This window comes from Trematomus bernacchii, unplaced genomic scaffold (assembly GCF_902827165.1).
Source record: "Trematomus bernacchii unplaced genomic scaffold, fTreBer1.1, whole genome shotgun sequence".
Classification (NCBI taxonomy): Eukaryota; Metazoa; Chordata; class Actinopteri; order Perciformes; family Nototheniidae; genus Trematomus; species Trematomus bernacchii.
In genome coordinates, this window is record NW_022987840.1 from 4,913,194 (window position 1) to 4,932,633 (window position 19,440).

At 39.0% G+C, this 19,440-nt stretch overlaps 1 protein-coding gene across 1 annotated transcript; it reads right to left on the reverse strand.

The window, feature by feature from the left end:
* Nucleotides 1-413: 413 nt before the first annotated feature.
* Nucleotides 414-17,854, reverse strand: col28a1b (collagen, type XXVIII, alpha 1b; the record flags this gene model as incomplete). The annotated part of the gene is made up of 33 exons (XM_034112700.1): nucleotides 414-1,492; nucleotides 2,844-3,123; nucleotides 3,667-3,854; nucleotides 4,237-4,791; nucleotides 4,865-4,901; nucleotides 5,611-5,646; nucleotides 5,740-5,820; nucleotides 6,084-6,152; nucleotides 6,396-6,464; nucleotides 6,551-6,619; nucleotides 6,967-7,035; nucleotides 7,117-7,185; nucleotides 7,259-7,327; nucleotides 7,947-8,015; nucleotides 8,429-8,500; nucleotides 8,631-8,699; nucleotides 8,965-9,036; nucleotides 9,849-9,917; nucleotides 10,158-10,226; nucleotides 10,480-10,548; nucleotides 10,680-10,748; nucleotides 11,525-11,593; nucleotides 12,560-12,628; nucleotides 13,001-13,069; nucleotides 13,934-13,987; nucleotides 15,024-15,068; nucleotides 15,157-15,201; nucleotides 15,303-15,329; nucleotides 15,418-15,462; nucleotides 15,539-15,592; nucleotides 15,727-15,786; nucleotides 15,878-15,898; nucleotides 17,186-17,854. Coding segments are annotated over 33 exons (3,549 nt in total), but the record flags the coding sequence as incomplete, so codon positions are not given.
* Between the last annotated feature and the right edge of the window lie 1,586 nt (nucleotides 17,855-19,440).

The window sequence follows — 19,440 nt, forward strand, 5'->3', positions numbered from 1 at the left end:
ACCTACCAAGCTCTCGCCCAGCATGGTCTTTCCATTTGCATTTTATCTCAAGACGTAACCCCAAGTCTCCACCAAGAAGCCTTGCAGCTGAGTAGTTCCTCCATGTGCTTGTTAAGTTTTAAGCTGAAGATGCATTGTTCTGAGAGCAGCAGCCTCTCCTCACTAATGACATGTAATCATGTCCAACTTGAAAGTTTGAGGTGATTTAAGTGTTTCTCAGTGAGTCATCTTCCTGCCCTTTTGTTCTTTTATTTTATTTTACGGTTCTGAACCGATTTGTGTAGCGAGGGTGGGCCAACTGCAGATATGTAATGTTTAAAAAGCAGGTTTATATCGGAAGAAAATGAATGAGAATCACATTTGAATTGGTGTTGTTTAATTTGATCATTTGCATTGAAAGACTGAATCGGAGATCATTTCAAATGTAATTTATTAGTTAGTAGCTCACAGTTTAAGTTGAGTTATCTATTAAAAAATATAGTGAATGTGGAAATATATAGAGAAATACATTTTGTGTGAGGATTAAATACATTTTTTCCCCAAAGTATTAGATTCTGTTTGAAGTGTAGTGAACTTCAGATCCAAACTAATGTGTTCAATGACAAATGATGCTATTCAGATTCAGTTTTCCAATGCAATTATTCAAGTTAAAAAATACAAACAAAATTATGTGATCAAATTCACATTGAAACATTTTCTGAGTTGCATGTCCAAATACAATCATGTATATAGGTATGCTTCATCTTGTGTTTATTTAGGTCCAGAACAACTAAAACGAAGATAAGTCTACCTTCAGTGCATGACATAAGTTTATTTGCTTAAGTTTTTTCATTAATGACATTTCACAGTATTAAAAACATAAACAAATACAATAAACTCACAACATTAAGTAAAAAATACATCATTGCAACATACAAAATGGTTACTTTTTCTAAATAGAAAGGTTAGTGGTTACAAAGTTTAATTTCAGCAGAACTGTTCCACAGTATGTAAGTAACATCACAGGCATTATTTTCTCTGCATTAGCTTAGTTTACAAAATGAATACACACATCTCTCAGGCCAAAAGGAAAAAACACATTTAAGAGTACTAATCGTACTGAAAAATGTAGAACTTCAATCAACATTTTGGGCTAATTAGGTTTAATGATGCATCATTTATAAAATAAATGGTGTTTATCTTCTAATCTCGATCAATGTCGAAGTACAGTAGCTACAAGAAGAATACTAAGGCGCTGACTTTGAAGTGATCCTCATGACGAAGGCAACTGTGGAGGAACAACAGAAGGTTTTATTTGTGACTGGAGATACATGGGGATGTTAGACTTTGGCGCAGGTTCCTCTGCAGCTCTTCTCAGTCTCAAACTGGTTTCTGTTTCCTGAACAGCCTCCGAACCAGAATTGAGCGCAGGAATTAGATATGGGGTCGTAGTACCACTTCACCACGTAGTCCCGGCACGGCCCTGGATCCAGCGCCTGGTTGCAGCCCTCAGCTAGACAACAAAAACAAGAAGCGGACATTTTAAGTAGACTTAAAAATTCTTTAGCCATGTAAAGTGTAGTGGGTTAGCAGGCAAACATTTTGACTAAATATTTATATACAAAGTCAAACTTGAAATTAGTTTTACAGGTATAATGTTTAGACAAATTAAACATTTTTCCAGATAGTTTTGCAAGAAGAAAAGTCTGCAAGCAATAGTTTTTGAGATATTTTACTTAAAACTACCACTTCCTTTACTGCCACAAATGTCAGAGGATCTCCAAGTCAGTATGATTCATCCTCTGGGGACCATTAGTGTCCGTGCAAATCAATCCACTTCGAGGAGATGCTGAGATTTTAGTCTGGGCCAAACCAAAAGATTGACTTCACCACATCTAGAGCCTCACTGCTAGCAAGGCTTATTTTTAAATGTGTGAGCGGTTACTACAGAAACATGTAAGTAATAGGGATGGGAATTTGAAGGCAAATGTATATTCGAATATTCGACCCCCCAAAAAATAGTTAACCGATTAACCGAAATGTACATATCCTATAAAAAAAATAAAAAATGTGGGAAACATTTTTACAAAATAAATAAATAAATACATGTTCAAATAAGTATAGAAACCAAGTCGAATTTGTCAAATGTATTGAACTGGTAATCACAGTTTGAACAGTTGACAGCTATAGGCCTTTCATGCTTAAAACATAACTTGGTTTTCTGATGGATTTGGATATAAACGCGAGTGAAGTATAACCTGACGCGCGAGAGAGAGAGACCAGCACCTGCAGCTCTGCCCACTGTGAGGGACCGGTGAGCGGAGCAAAACACACCTTTAGACCTAACACACTTAGCTATGGCACTGTCGTATACAATGAATTATTCCATTTGATAATATGTAATCAACTTATGCACCCCACCCAAAAGAAATTATTTAAAAAAAAAGAAGAAATTACAATAAAAATATTCATTTCTCATATTCGAATACCTGAATAATTTCAAATATTCGATTAATCGTTCCCATCCCTAGTAAGTAACACTTTTTAGATACAATTCAAAAATGGTAATTTTTGTTATTACAGATAATTTAGGTTTACCACTTTCATGTAGATATTTGACATGTTGACTTATATTTTCCAAGCTAAGATAACTAGCTCCCAACTGCAATACATACAGCTACATAATAACAAGCTTCTCATCTAACGTTTTGTGAGGATAAAAGGTTAAACTATTCCTTACATTTTTGCATACTTTTGTGTTTGAACCTTTCTTATTTCAGACGCTTGGACATTACCATTTTACGACTTGATTTGTAACATTTGAACCTATTATTTCTTCATTCTCTAATCTCTTCAGCAGTTACCAGGTATGTTGGTTTCAGAAAGCAGCAGTGGAGTAGTTGGAAGGATACTAGTAAACCGGGGCGGTGTCATCAGAGTTGGACCTGCCGGCCCGATAACTCCCGTCATCACCACACGTTTGGGGTCCTTCATGTCAAACTGTGGGAAGGACTCTGTGACGGGTCTGAAAGGATCCATGTCAAAGAATGGCCATCTATGAATCTCTGAGGAGCTTCTGTCGTCTGTCTTTGGTCTCTGTGGAGTGATGGGTTCTCTGTCGGGTTGTGGCGCTGGAAGGCCGGGCTGTAACAGTAACGTTTTAAACCTTTATTTATCCAGGTAAGATAATACAATCATGATGTTATAACACCTGAGACGGTTCCATTTACTATATGAAAACCCTGAGACGTACTTAGATGATTTACTGAAAAGTTACCAAATGAATCCTGAGGGGTTCATGAATGCCCAAACTAAAATTGTAATCATCCAATAGTTCTAGATACATTTAACTCAAACCACAATGTCCACCTCATAGAGCTAAAGGAAAAGTCAGAGAATCACTAAATTCATTAGGATTCATCTTCTGGGGACAATGAATTTAGGTAACAACTTTCTGCCTATTTCTGTCTGTTTAGTAAATATTTAGCTTTAATTAGATGAATAAAGATTTTGCTGCTTTTGGCACCAGAAGAAAAATAAAGGGATCACTAGAGTCATCAAGATGTATCCTCTGGGAACAATGAACGTCTTTATAAAACGTAATGACCGACTTCCTAATTGTGCCCATTGATACACTAAACTGTTGTTACACAGTAGATAACACATGTACTGATTTATTCTCCTCACCACTATCTGAACCCTCCTGAAGTCTCCTGTGAAGGTGGGCGTGTCAGTATCCGTCCTGTATGGAGGTTCACGAACATTATCGGATAAATCGGGAATTCCTGGAGACATTCTGGAACTCGGGACAGAGCTGAACAAATGTCTTTCTCCGTCGTCCTCACAGATCTGACTCAGCAGTTCCTTCTCCAGAGCTTTAGGATCAAAAGACCAAAAAAGTAAATATGAAGTCATTTACTCCTCTGTGTAGGTACTTACAGCCATAGAAGTCATTCTTATGAGCATCATATATGGTGTTAGTTTTCGCAGACTCAAGTCCAAGTTATTGAACAAAATGTGAACTATTTGTTCTAATTTTGAACCATCTGCAGTTTATTTTAATACCAGATGTATAGCACAGATGTTTCCTGCCCTCTTAGTTGAGAGGGAGCTGGAAGAGACAATTGAGTGAAATTCAACTCGTTTGAGCACTTTTCCACTTTTTAATTATTTTTTTAACAAATCACTTCTTAACAAATTCCTTGCATGTGTTCTTTGTAGACCTATGATTCTAATTTGATAACATGGATTGCTTACCATGAAGTGTTTTGAATTCATTGATCAGGTACACGTGGTTGCTGTCGGGGTCAGAGGCCATGAGATTGATCTCCTTTTTGAACTCCTCATACAGAGGGTCGCTCTCATTCACCAAGCCGATCACAAACATCTCGATGTCACTCCCATGAGCTTCTGATACCGCACTCTTCAGACTGACTTTGTCTCTTTTATCGGCCTGCCCGTCGGTGATGATGATGGCCATCTTCCTCACACCTGCCCGCGCACCCTTGAACACCTGGTTGGCCTGTTTAATGGCACTGCCTGTGAACGTCCCCTCGCCTAGGTAGGTCATGGAGCGCACCGCAGACTTGATCTCATCACGAGTGGCTTCCTGTCTGAGGCTGACCACCACCATGTTGATGTGGCTGTAGACGACAACACCCACCCGTGTGGTGTCCCGGCTGACAGAGGCTCGGTCGATTAGGGAGTTTACAAAGTCTTTGACCAGGTTGAAGTTGTCAGGGCCCACACTCTCAGAGCTGTCGATCACAAAAATCAGCTCCAAGGGGGTTTTGCGGCATGTAAGTCCACAACCTAATGAAACAGCGACAGGTTATAGACACGTGGACATAAAGGATGGACAAAAATGCAGCTTCTGATTACTTACTGCATATGGATCTCACGATTTTGATGATATCTTCCCTCTGTGAAAGAAAGAAAGTGCAATACTTGTAATACAAACGTAATTGTCTCTGAGTTACAGTAAAGACATTAGCTTTTTCTTGCTTTCACCTTTAATGTAAGGATGTTTGAATCGAAATCCGTTGGAAAATAATTTCGACCACCTTCAAACATCCATTCCTTTTTTTTAACGCTTATCCAGAGTTGGGTTGCGGTGGCAGCAGGCTAAGCTAATTAGTCCAGTCGTCCACTTTCACTTCACAAACCAGATAATATATAAAAACCATTCAGCATGTTCTGGGTCTACCCCGGGTTCTACTACCAGTTTGGCATGCCTGTAAAATCTCCAAAGGAAGGCGACCACAAGTCATAAGTCCTGATAAGCATGCATCCTGATACGTTTCCAGAACCACCTCAACCAGCTTCTTTCTACTTCCTTCAAATGTCTGATCCCCTGTCTTACTTCAATAATACGCCTACTACCCTCAGAGACCCTTCAACTTCAAATGATGTGTATCCCCTAATATTGTGTATTCTATAAAATAAATGGCGAAGACTCGTCCATGTTCATCGGATGTGTTTATTAACACTTTCAAATTAAAGTACACTAACCTTAACCCTGTATACACACATGACCTAAACCCAGATTGTTGACATGTATGGCTCCGTTTGAAAAGAAACAAAACAAAGCTATGTCCCGATATTCTTCAATGAGTGGTGCACTTTACTTACTGTGAGTCCAGGATCTCCCTTTTGTCCAGTTCTACCCTGTGATTTCAAAAAGATTGACATTTTTTAGCTGTTCACATATTGAGTAATTTCATGAGGGCTTAAATCTTTTTAGGAATCTGATCCCATTACCGTAGGTCCACTGACTCCGTGCTCTCCAGGTCCTCCTCCGTCTCCCCTGGTGCCTTTCTCACCTCTGAACCCTCGATCCCCCTGCGAGAGGAAAGAAACATTATCTTGAATCACACAGTAGGGTTGTGATAGAAAGGGATATCGCATCCTGTCAACAGCATGGTGTATGCTTTCTGTATGCATCTTACTAGATATATTTTTCTAAGTGATGCAGTTTTGTTTCCCATTTGTTTGAAGCCTCTCAAATAACACATTTAGTTTTAATGTCATGCAGATTTTCATTTTTGCCAGGTCTACTGTCACTTTGTGTGTTCATAATACAGTTGCTGACATTATATTGTTACCTTGTCCCCCTGCAGACCTTGTCCAGGAGGACCTCTGGGTCCAGCGATCCCATGAAATCCAGTCTCCCCCTGCAGAAAGAGAGAGAGAGAGATAGTCAGTGTCAAGGAGAACTCATGTATAGAGTAAAATTGAACTAAAGGAACGTTTCTTCTTCTTTTAAGCACATGAGCCTGGTTTCCTAGACTTAATGGGTTTCTAAACGTGGCAGCAAAGAAAATACATTCCCATTCATAAACGTAACTTAACATAACATAACTTAATACAGCTAGGTGATAATAAAACATTTAACGTCTGGTATATGAAAATGTTACCTTCTCTCCTTGGATGCCCTCTCCAGGTAACCCCTGTGCACCAGGCGGTCCCCTTTGGCCAACTGAACCCTGCAAAAATAAAACAACTGTGTCTCTCTGTATTTAAAGGGTAATTTAATCACATACAATCCATTATGTTTAACAGGACAGATTACCTTAGGACCAATTAGGGTAATTCCTGGTGGTCCAGTGGGTCCAGGAGGTCCAGACAAGCCTCTATCTCCCTGAACAGAAAATTGATTGATAACATTTATAGATATCTTTCAATAATCACAGTAATCTCATCTCAGACAAATGGAAAAGAAAACTTGCTTGGAAAATATCAGGCTCATACATTTAAGAGTACCAAAATTGATCTTTTGACCCCCTCATGTCACCCCATCCTGACAATAATTGCGGAATAGTATAAAACGACAAGATCTTAATAAACTCAGCAAAAAAGTTAAAAGCTAAACTAGTACGACTGTGAATAAAATACCATACCACTATGTCAAGAGAATTTGTATAACAGAAATTAACGATAATGTAATTAATGACTTATTTTATGTTTTTTACTGAGATGAATCGTTACCTTTGGTCCAGGTAGACCTACGCCATCTGATCCGGTCTCTCCTGTCAGACCAAGGGGCCCCGGAAGTCCCTTAATAAGACGTGTCAAAATAAATTAAATATTGCTGAGTGTAAAGTGTTAAAAGAGGGACTGTGGTGTGTTGATACTCACTGGAGGGCCGGGGTAACCGTCACCTTTAAGTCCAGGTATCCCAGCAGGCCCTGCAGGCCCTTTGTCCCCCTACAAACCAAACGGTGCCACTGTTATATTTGTACTTTTCTTAAGAGGATCAGTGAAGGAAACCTGAACTCACCTTGGGTCCAGGGAAACCCCTTCCCGTCTCTCCCACAGCTCCAGCTGGACCACGTAGTCCCGGTTCTCCCTGAAATAACCAGAGGTAGATTGAATGTAGCTGTTGACAGTTACAGTTGTCGATATCTTGAATCAGAACTTGCCATGTTTACAGTATTGTTCTTTCATATTTAAATAAATGACCTACTGTGTGGAAGTATGGGGCAAAAGATAAAACACATCCAAGAGCTGTATGAATACTTCAATCACGTTATCACAAACTAAACAACATACTGTTTATTTTTTAACTGAAATAAATACACAGTACGTAGAATTTAGGGGAATAGTTGTGTGTAATGACAAATATAATGAACAGATTTCAAATTTAATTGAAAACAAAAATAAGGTTGTAAACACATAAAACTGAGGTTTTTTAAATGTGTAGGATTATTATTATTATTATATAACACTTTATACATAATAATTGATGCCCCTTTGGTTGTGAAGCCTAATAAAAGGTTTTGTGTGAAAAAAAGAAAGGTATATAAACCTGAGGCTTCACACTACACATTTGTGGTCAATATTTGTTCCCTTTAATTACATTTCTATTTGTTATTAGAGTATTCCTTTCGTGAAATGTGTTAAAGACCAAAATGTATTTCTACTATTACTATTACAGCAGCTGTTTGTTTGCACCACATGGACTTTACCTTCTCTCCAGCTACACCCCTCCCTGGTGGTCCTGTTGCCCCCGGCGGCCCCATCTTTCCGGGATCCCCCTAAAAAGGAAACATTTGACTTGAAATTGACATGGGAACATGGGAATCAGACATGTGCAGTCAATATATGGTATTTACTGCTTTGTATTATAATCTATACATCATATATATATTTTATTTGTTGATCATATTTTGTAATTATGATCAACATTGCTCGAGTAACATTCTTTAAATAAATGTTTTTCGAGCAAAACATATAATGTTTCCCTCTGAAAAGTTACTAGAAAGCAGCTGAAAATATAAATATTACATACAATGTTATATGTACACTACAAGGTGCTCAAAATTGAACTTGGGTGAACTTACTTCTTGCCACTGTATGTTTTCACTTATTGTAAGAGATGTGGCAGCATTATTCGAAATTCGTAACACTATTTTAAATTTGTATAAGACATTTTATTTATTATTCTTACCTTTGACCCCATTGGCCCCACAGGACCGATTGCACCTGGCGGTCCTCTGCTCCCTCTGTCCCCTCTGTCCCCCTGCCAAAATAACTCAAAATCATCAACTTTGAGTTAAGCTTTAGGTGATCATATCATTTAAGATCATTGAATCATAATATCTGTAAATCACAGAAAAACGTTCTATACACATCAACTGTGATTCTGTTACCTTCCCTCCAGGAGTGCCTTTACCAGGAGCCCCGTCAGGTCCCCTGGGCCCCGGTAACCCAACGTCCCCCTGCCGTCATTTAGAAACAGACAATGAAGCAAAGACTGGTAAGAAATATTGATGTATTATGTAGGCCTATGTGCACAAGAGAAAACATGTTTAGGTTTAATCAAATCAAATCAAATCAAGTTTTATTTATATAGCACATTTTTAAACGATTTTTGGTCGAGCCAAAGTGCTGTACATATAATAAAAATACCCTACAGTAAAGACACTTTACAGCAAATACAACAGCACAGTTTGTTCAGAATATCAGTATGAGAAAAAATGTCACCTTTTGTCCTGTGGTCCCATCCTCTGCTGGCTCACCTGGTATACCTGGTGGCCCCTCGGACCCCGGGTCACCCTAAAAGAGAAAAGGGAGGAGCAAGTGTATTTGAGGATATGGAACAAAAGTATGAAAGCAATATTAAAATTACCAGTTTATTTAGAAAGTGTCACAGTTCTGCTCCATCATTCACCAGTAGTTTTCCATTCACCTGTCTCACCTGTTAACCACACCCACGTTTTTGCTCACTCTCTTTCTCTTCTGCACCCATTAGCTTTACTGCCAGTATTTAAACCCTCACCAGACACACACCCATTGCCAGATCGTACTTTGTCTTCATGCTAGTCTTTCACGCGTTTGTCACCAGATTGCCCACCCGGTTCCGACCCTGCCTGTCCCTGACCTGCCTGCTCTGCCTGTTCCCTGATCCTGCCTGTCCCTGGACTATCCTGCCTTGCCTGCTGTCTGACCCTGCCTGTACCTACGTTGACCGCCTCGCCTGCTCCCTGACCCTCTGCCCGGCCCTGACTCACCTTCTGCCCGCTGTCCTCTGGTTCGTCGGCCTGCACATCATCCGGCTGATACTGTTCTGCTGGTATTCCTCTGCTCTGGTAGTATTACCAATAAAGTACATTACCAATACTCCTTGGTTTCTCGAGTGCTGCATTTGGGTCCTTCATAAGATCGTGACAGAAAGTCACTTTTGGATAACATTGGACCGGGCTTCTAGCTCTTGCTTCGTATTGTATTAAGCAAACACATATGAAAGTGGAATCAATCTTCCTGTCTAACTCTCAGCAAGAACGCATATTAAACAAAATGGCACACTGGCATATACGGTACTGTATAGAATGATGAGAACGTAGTGCGGTACATTTTAGAGGACTTACTTTGGGTCCTGGTTGTCCAACACCTCGTTCACCTGTCAGTCCAGGCTCACCTGGGAGTCCCTGATTCCCCTGAAAACAACCAAGGACAAATGTATTCAACTAAATATTCACAAATTGCCTCATGAAACACGCCTGCATTTGATTGACAAGTCAGCTGGGAGTCGCAGGCATATTTATTAGATAAAATATTCAAAACGATTTAGATGCAATCAGGAGGGAAAATCAGCAACTGTCAATCACAATTAGCATCTGAGTTTCTGTTTCTGAAACGCTATAGTCGTACAAGGAGGGCCCCTCGTTTTGTCTTACCTTTGTTCCTGTTATTCCGATACCTTGAGCTCCTCTGGGGCCTGCAGGTCCAACTGGGCCTTGATCCCCCTGCATTTAATAGTATGTCAATATTATTACTGAAAGTATGAAAAGTCAAGGTATTCACTGAAATATCTCCTGTTACTGTCCAGTATAACCATGCATCTCTCAAAAGAGATGCAGACAAAAACAGTCCTGTTTTCGGCTTTGAGACAATGCATTTTCAAGCTGATCTAAATGTTTTCTAATCAGTTTTTTTAATTTAAAGGTGTAGATTATTTTCTTAACCTAACAGTTTGGCATGCATTAATGTAACTTTTACCTTTTCTCCTTGATTTCCTAAACCAGGAGCACCAACTGGACCTGGAAACCCAGGCGGCCCGTAACCTCCCTGAAAAAAGATGATTATATTCAAGAGATGCAGTGATCTATGAGACCTGGGTGAGTACTCGAAGTATAGTTAATGTTGCAGGATCCGCATACATTTTCATCACGTTGAGTAAACAAATAAGACATTTATACCTTGTCGCCTTTAACCCCAATGCCAGCAAGCCCGCGATTTCCTCTGGGACCCTCATATCCTCGATCCCCCTGAAAGAAAAGTTTGAAAATGTGACGTACTGTAGACACACTCTTCCATAAGCTTCACACGTGTGCAGCATGTTTCATATGTGACGTTATGAAAAAGCCAATAATGTAAATTCCTAAGCAATTACACATTGTTTTTCAGCAATCAGTGACACGTGTTCTGGTTGTGGTTTATGTAATTCATTCTCTTTTGCTATGCACCTGCAATAAATATAAAGAGATGCAACTGCACAGAGGTTATAGCGTTCCTTCACTCCCATTTCAAAAAGCAGAATGATACCGTCTATTTCAACCCCTCTTCTGAATAAAAGAAGACATAATAAAAATACCATAACAAATATGAAAAAGCAATTATAGTACACATACAAAGTATTATATACTAATAGAAATAAGTACTGACCATAACCTTTTTGCAGGAATGTGCCTTGGTATTTTGTCACATAAAAGTCAATGTGAACAAAATGAAATCAAGAATCATAAATATCAAAAAGATGAAAAACTTAAAACATATATCTTAAAATGTATCTGTTTTAAAATAGAAAAATCTGTGCAGTGTTTAAAATGAAGAGGATGGAATGTGTTAAACATATTAAATAAAGAATATTCAATTGTTTACAACCAAATCATTTGCATGAATTCAAGCACTGTAGGGCCCCCTTTAACTCAATGTAACCATTACTTCAAATGTTGCTTCAAATTGAAGAATGACAAGTATGTCCTATCTGCACATTATTGAGAACCATTGGTTCGGTCAATACATGGTTTAAAACTTAACCCACCTTCGGCCCTGGAAGCCCCTCGCCCGTTGGTCCGGGGATTCCTCGCGCTGCGGCTGGTCCTGGTGGACCCTGGAATAAAAAAACAACTTTTAATAAAAGTCTTAATAATATTGTGAAGGCCTCAATAAATACCAACATCCGACATAGATTTGGTTTAACACAAGACAGAGTGAAGGTGCGCTCTTGAGCAACTATTCATTTTGTGTGCTCCAGGTGGCAGCATGGAGTTGAATTGTGTTCCAAATTTAAATTCCCAGCATATTTGGATGTGAGGAAAGTGCTCTGAACTTGCTCATGTGTGCTTATGTTTGACAACTTGGAAACTTTTAAATGATGTGTAATAACAAATGAAAACAGATGGAAAAACAATCTTCCATATATATGTGATTTATCTTCTTCGCTCTTCAGGATAAAGTTTATATTCAGATCTTTAATTTTCAACATAAAAATGGCTCTCTGTGGTGGAAGGTTACAATACATGTACTCAAGTACTGTACTTGAGTACAATTTCACTGTACCTTTACTTTGCTTGAGTTTTTCCATTTTATGCTTCTTTATTTCAGGGGGAAAGGTTTGAACCTTTTCATTTCTCTGGAAACTGAAGTTACTATTTGCTTTGAATGTTCTTATTAAAACAACACATGAGATCAGTTTATAAAGTTTGAAGCATTGTTATAGATCTAACTGTCCCACAGTGTATAATCAAGTCAAAATGAACTCCACCTCAACAAGATGTGCTTATGCGTCAATGCGTAAGTAATATTACTCCATTACACATATATATATGTATATATATATATATATATAACTTTCTCAAAAGAGAAACTCTCTCTGCCTCATGAGGACTATTACTTTTGATTAACTTTTTTGTGATGACAGCCTAATTGTGGCATATACTAAAGTACATTTGAAAGTTGTAAAAGAGTATTATACAAAGTGTTATCCTATCAAGACACTGTTATGCATAGAATGGGCATTAAAGCAATTTACACACCTTGATGTGTCGGTACAATATACGATTATTTTCATACTCACTGGTAGTCCTGGTTCTCCTATCCCAACAGGACCTGAAGGACCTGATCTTCCCTGAAGGCCTTTTTCACCCTGTAAGCATTACACAGCACAACTCAACAACTTTCAACACTTTATGTCAAAACGTTTTTCAGTAAATTATTAAAAAGTGATATCATTTATTCAATCTCTGGCCCTTATTAGATGTGTGTTATAGGGGAAAGCAGCTTAAGGTTTATCTAATCCAACAATACTTTTGGCTGCTTGAGTTGTCCTTAAATGTTCTGTGACTCCAGTGAGAAGTACAAAGAGATTTTACCCCATCGTGGTATTTACATATGGATATCATGCATTACATTATGTAAGAAAAAGGTACCCTGAAGATATTTAGTCATACATTTGTTTTATGAAGATTGTATGACTATAGACGATGTTTAATAGGTGATGTTGATTAAAAAGTGTTACCTTGGCTCCAGGAAATCCAATACCAATGTCCCCTGGTGGTCCTGCAGCACCGCTGGGCCCTCGGTCGCCCTGTGGCAAGGAAACAGGTTCTTAGATTTGCATGTCACATGATGGCAGTTCAAAGAGTTGTTAGATAAATGCAAATAAGTTAACAAATGCCTCTGTCTGCACTAAAATATATATTTGTTTACAGTATTCATTTCATAAATATGGTATAATACAAACAAATCTAAGTCTGCATTCAACATTTTGTGGCATTTCAGAAATAAATACCAGTCCTTTGTTCCTTCTGTAAAACTTGGCTAATGTCTGTACTTTTTCTAAATGTGCTATAAATGATATTACATTTCATCTGTATAAAGACATCTTTGTTAAGAAGCTTTGGGACAGATATGGTGATGAAGCCTTCAGCATCTCATTAGCCCTGGGCACACATTTTAAAGGTTGTTTCTATCTCACAAAACAATACGTGGGAAAGTGTCCTGGGAAAGCTGAACTATTGAAAAATATCACCAAATTACAAAAGGATCTTAAATGACTAAATCCTTTGGTTGACTATAATCATGATGTAACTGACTGCTCTGCATTTTGGAATGTGTGTTTATGAAACAGTTTACTATCATCAAGAAATAAACTTCTAACTTTATTTCTCAAAGAAATGATAAGTAGAAGTTTTTGGGTAAAAACTTGAAAAAGAAATATATGGATTCTGACTTCATCCTCTAAAACAGATCCCTACAATTCCAGCACGTTGCTGTCTGCCACTATCCTTTTTGTTACTACCACTAGGGGTTGTCACGTCTGGAAATCTCTCTGAATTAAATCCAGCCAATCCAGCTGTTGCTGTTGGGAACTATCACAGAGAAAATGACAGCAGACAGAGTTTAAAATTCCATAAATGTCAATGCATCTCAAGATCTTGTGTTAACTTACTTTGGGTCCTGCTGGTCCCTCAGGGCCCGTGTCTCCTGTAAATCCTAGTACTCCCTGAAAAACATATTCAAAGTCTTATACAGTTCCTCAATACATCATACATGTTAGCTTTAACAACACTCATAACTATCTGTACAGTGTCTTCTCAAAACAACTGGGGGCCCCCACTTCATATGACCAAGCCAACACCACTGAAATCACTCAAATCAACATGTTCAGCTTTCATGTCCTTAAATTCTCCGGCCAAGCTCAAACAAAGAAAGATCAGACAGACACTATGCCAGTAGCACAGAGGAGGAAGAGAAGTTCTGGTCGGCCAGGTCCGTGCACTAATCCCACCACACAAAGTCTGTTCCTGCAGAAGAATAATATCCTGCAAGCCTGGATTCACTGCTTTGGATAGCCACATTAGTATCAGGATTACCCATAAGCCAATATTCACATTCCATTAGTGCAGAGATGAATGAGAGACAAATTCCACTTCCATTTTTCATATTTAAGAGAGAATGAACTTTCTTATGTCGACTCATTGTGATGTATGAAATTGCTCCTTTACTGCTAAACTGGTGTGGAATACGTTGACAAATAATAAAGTGATTTAATGTATCATATTATAAATCAATAAAAATGATGAAACTAAGACTAAGGCTCTTTGAGGCTGCTTGCCTTAATGCTAACTATAGCTAACATATGCACAGTGACAATGCTAACATGTTTAGCATCTATCATATTTTCCATGTTCGCTATAGAAGTGTCAAGCATTTAGCAAAAGGCAAAGTACACAAAATACCGCTGTCAATATTTTGCAGGTATTTTGTCACAAATAAACGTATTGTACCAATTTAAAGTTCAACCTTATGATGGCACTTCATTTATTTCATATTTATTTTGCACACTTTACTTTTTTTTGCAACACAACAATTTCCTTTAGGTTAATATAAGTTCTACCTTATTTTATATTAAAATCACAAACGTTTAGGATTTTTCTTTTTCTAAATTTGGAATTTCTCTGCAAAACTTCTATATTTCTAGAGTCAAACATTTTCACAACAACATTACATTATAGTGTTCAACTATAAATGTGCTGTACCTGTTCTCCCTTTGTTCCTCGCTGGCCTGCAGGTCCCTCAGGTCCCTGTGAAATGACACTCAATTCATTACAAGAGACCCACATACCTTTCTGTGGTATTGATAAAAAATAATATTATTGATGCTGTTCATACAATGTCACCCTTTTCCCCAGGAGTGCCACAGTCTCCTGTCCCCCCCTAAAAGACCAAACCAAAGATGAATTTCTTAGGACTTGTCAATATATGTCAAGAGAAGAAAACAACTGATAATGATGTTGCAAAAGATAATTGTCACGCACCTTGTTGCCCTTATAACCTGGATGGCCCTGTGAAATGTTGGAAAGTTGTAAAATCAGAATTTCTTCTAATTATAACAATGTCTGTTGTTAAATTCAGACCATTTTTTTTTTTTACCTCTGGACCATCACCTCCAGGTCGACCGTTGGAGCCAGACTCCCCCTTAAAGAAACCAGCTTACAATGAGTCGCATGAAATCAGACACTAACATAGTTTGTGACTTTGTGTGATGACTTACCCTCGCTCCTTTTACACCAGGTGGCCCTGTGTAGCCTGGGTCCCCTTTTCTACCCTGGAATTAGCAATTGTTAAGTCTTGGTCAGATGCTAAAGGAAGAGATGATGCTATGCATGTTGGTGATGAGGGAATACAGAATGACTATCCTATACTTTTGGTAAGAAATGACACTTCTTGTATGGAACTCACTTGACTTCCTTGAAGGCCCCTTTCTCCTCTTTCACACGTACACACTTGAGCCTTTGGACACTAAAAGAGAGAACAGACAAAAGTCAGTACCTCCATCTTCACAAACCAGTTATTAATTAACCAAAATACTGCATTGCATTGGAAAACTCACCCCTTCATAGGCAAGTGCACCCTAGATTCAAAACAAAAGACACAGAATGTTAATGGCAGTTCACTCAGGAAAGATAAATCAACCTTACTAGATATTGACTTCTTTCACCACTATGTTGTGTCTGTCTTGCGAGCTATAATTGTGAATGAATAATATCACACATTTCTGGAAAGCAGAACAAGCCTTGCCACTCTCTCAGACAGCTTCTGACCTACTGCATATATTTGACATTTCTGTGTGTGTGGAAAATGCAAAGCAAGCGGGAAAGCCCCCCTAAGCAAGTTCACTGTGTCACTGAGAAGTGAACTTGCTGTGAGGACATACAGTTCATAAAAAGGGGAATATAAACCCCTTTGCATGCTGCTGTCTCTGTGATTGGCTGCTGGGTGTGCATAGGATTGTCAGTGCTCCTTAACCATGTGGAGGGCCAAGAAGAAAGTGTGGTTTCAATCGAAGCAACAGCACGTAATGTCAGGGATTTGTGCACCTTCAAGAGATAACATGAAATAATATGCCTTGTATTTGGTTGTGATTGATGACTGCAGACTGTTAGGCAAAATAGTGGTCATAAGCAACTAACATTTCTTTCAAAAACTACAGAAAAATATAAAAAGCTATGGGAGAACAAGTTAACTTTAAGAAACAGCCATGATAGCAAATGTATTCTTTAAAAAAGTAGTTAAACTATATGTTTCTTGCAATTTAAAGTGGACCTATCATGCTATATTTGAATAATATAGTGTAGGACCATACCTATATAAGGCATATTTATACTTTTTTTTTTTCAAAATACCAAACAGATCATGCATTTTAGCCATGCCTCATTTTGCTCAATTTGACATTTTTTAGCTCTGTTTTTGCAAGGGCAGATTCAGTGAGAACAGCACCATCTACTGGCCTGGCATATGTACTACAGCGTCTCCAGCGCTTTCGAACGGCAATGGCCGTGGCTGTCTCCTCCTGATTGGTGGAGTTGGCCCAATAGCCGTAGCGCCACTGTCCTGACGTCAGGACAGTGTTCAAATCTGGATCAGTTTTTATCAGATCTGTTGCAGCCCCTTTTTTAGAGATTTGGGTATGGAGGAAAATAGAGAGGGTTGTGTTTTCTGACACTTGGTGAGTTCCCTGGAACACCGGGGACACATATTCATGTATAAAAGACGTACAAAAGTGCATTTTGCATGATAGGTCCCCTTTAAGAAATCTAAACAAATAAAAACTAGATCATTATTATGTTAGGAAAGTTCCAGCTCATTTCCATGTTGTGTAAAATGTCAATTTGTAAAGTCACACACAGTAACCTCTCACCATCTCCTTGATCAGCTTCTCCTCCAGCTGAGGATCGAGAAGACTTTGGACAAACTGCTGAGCAGGTGTGCTGGCGATGGCCCGGAGCTTGGCGTTATTCTTACTCTGCTGGCCGATGTCTGATAAACCCACAGCGAAGAACTTTATGCCGTGACCTTTGGCCTCTGCTGCAGCTGCGATCACATCAGGGCTCCGGGGGTGGTCCACACCGTCAGTCATCAGCACTGCAACTCTGACGCTGTCGGCCGGCGTCTCCTCCACCAGCAGCTGTGAGACGTTGGTGATGGCGTAGGTGGTGTAGGTGCCGTGGCCGATGTAGTTCATGGCGTTTACTTGATTGTGAAATGAATCCAGGTCTCTCCAGGCTGAGAACCGGTGCTCCATGGACACAAAGCTGCTGTACTGAAGAGCTGCCATTCTCATCTTCAGCGTCCAGCCGTCTATTTGAGTCATGGACAGGCGAGTGCTGAAGCTCAACACGAAAGCTTTCTGCTTCTCAAACAGGTATATCTTTGCACTCTCCGAGCTGTCCAGAATGAAAGCCACCTCCAGTGAACACGTCAGACCTGTGAGAGAAGGAGTTCGACAAAAAAACCTGTAAAATACTGTACTGTAAAATACTGTTGGGGATGATAAAAGGTTCTGAAGGTTGTACCTGCACGGATCCCTTCAGACAAACCTAACGTTGAATAGAAATACAAGAGGGTGATGTCCATATTCTTGTGATTCTCAACATATGCCATCCAGACAAAATCTTCCTATTTATGATTTAAGGGTCACCTATTATGCAAAATCCACTTTTTCATGTCTTTTATACATAAACATGTGGGACTATGTGTAAAGAGATTCTGAACGTTTCAGGAAAAAACCTCGCTCACTTTTTGTCCTGATCCATTTATATAAAAAACTGTCTGAAAATGAGCTAATCAGATGTTGGCCACTTTATGATGCCATAACAATGTTTTGGCTTGTATAACCATTAGCCCATAACCAACCTTATCACATGAATCTCCTCCTAGAGCACCAATTGTGTTCTTTTTAACCAGATATCTCTCAGAGGGGCGTGGGGAGTGGCTCCTTATAAAGTAACCGACAAAGAATCAGCACTTTTGAAACAGGGCTGAAACAGAGGGGATTATGGGATGCTGCAATGCATGATCTGTTTGGTATTTCGAGCCAAACACTTCAGAGACATGTTTGTATATATCTGAGACCTATAATATATTGATGAAAAACAGTATAATAGGGGACCTTTAAGCTGTGTATCTTGAGCTGTGGATGTTGAATGTCTGATCCTACTAACTTTCTCTTTTACAACATCAGGATCTATTGACCGACCTTCACCACCAAAATTGTATACATCATATAAATAATTACCATTTCCTCCATCGTCACGCAGTCTGTTGTTGTTCCTGCGTCCTTTCCTTCTTCTCTGTCCTGTGGCCTCGTGTGAGAGAGCCAACAACAGAAGGCAAATCCCCAATCCACTCCTCACGTTTCCCCTTAGCAACATTTTCATTCTAGCTAAAAAAACAAAGTAACACTAAGTGATAAAGTGCTTAAACAAAGCTAATTATAGCAGTAGCAAAATGCACCTGTTTGATATGTTACAATCGTGCATCCTTCTAACCATACATGCTGTGAAGTTATTGGTTAATTGTTCAAATTCTACTGCTCATAAACTGAGTTAAATAAACCTAAAATTAGAGAAAATATTCAAAGCCAGACTATTATGTGCAAATACTGATCTACACAAATCTCAAATGCTGCAACCCTAAATAATCTACAAAGTTATTCAGTTCATGGTAAATAAGCATCTTTAAATGTTAAAGTTTGGCTAACATGAGCCTATTTGACTTGTCCAAGCTGTAAAACATACATTAGAGCTGTTATTCAAACTGTAACGTGAAACTACTTGTACACACATTAAGGGTGCATACTGTTTTAGTCATGCAAAAAATAGTTGTTTTACCTAGAATCTCATTTAGCTGCAGTCAGAGCTTGTAATCCAGTTAGCTGTCCTATGGGTGGCATTTCGCTGCAAAATAATGTCCAGTAAACCGGGCTGGGACAAAGTGAGGACCAGCAGATGAGCTGGTGTGTGTCTGTGTGGCCGGGGGCTCTGGGGCCACTCCAACATTTCAGAGCTAGTTTAGAGCTCATGACTACTGACCGAAAGGACTTCATTTTTGACTGACTCTGTGGTTATTCACTGACGCCATGAGTTCACAATAACCTCCTGCAGGAATGCAAAT